This window comes from Penaeus monodon, chromosome 28 (genome assembly GCF_015228065.2).
Source record: "Penaeus monodon isolate SGIC_2016 chromosome 28, NSTDA_Pmon_1, whole genome shotgun sequence".
NCBI lineage: Eukaryota > Metazoa > Arthropoda > Malacostraca > Decapoda > Penaeidae > Penaeus > Penaeus monodon.
In genome coordinates, this window is record NC_051413.1 from 31,354,791 (window position 1) to 31,355,050 (window position 260).

General features: G+C 41.9%; 1 protein-coding gene across 1 annotated transcript in view; it reads right to left on the reverse strand.

The window, feature by feature from the left end:
- Positions 1-260, reverse strand: part of LOC119591497 — an 8,398-nt gene that overhangs the window by 2,363 nt on the left and 5,775 nt on the right. The window contains exon 4 of the mRNA XM_037940243.1: positions 70-233. Coding sequence (XP_037796171.1) covers positions 70-233 — 164 coding nt within the window. The remainder of the gene's footprint in view (positions 1-69; positions 234-260) is intronic.

Consider the following 260-nt stretch of genomic DNA (forward strand, 5'->3'; position numbering starts at 1 on the left):
CTCCATCAAACAGCAACAAAATCAATATCATTCCCTGTAAAGTAACCTCCCAAAATACTAATTACAAACCTTGAAATTTGACAAATGGGGAGATGCCTTGTTATATGCAGGAGAGTCTGTCTTGGAGGCTAATCGGGATACTGGCAGTGCCTTGAAGATGCACTTCTTCTGCTGGTTCAGCTTCTCTTCCATTTGCTTCAAGTCAGGCTGGGGCAGGATGTCAGATATCTCATCTGAAATGGCCACATGACAAATAATTT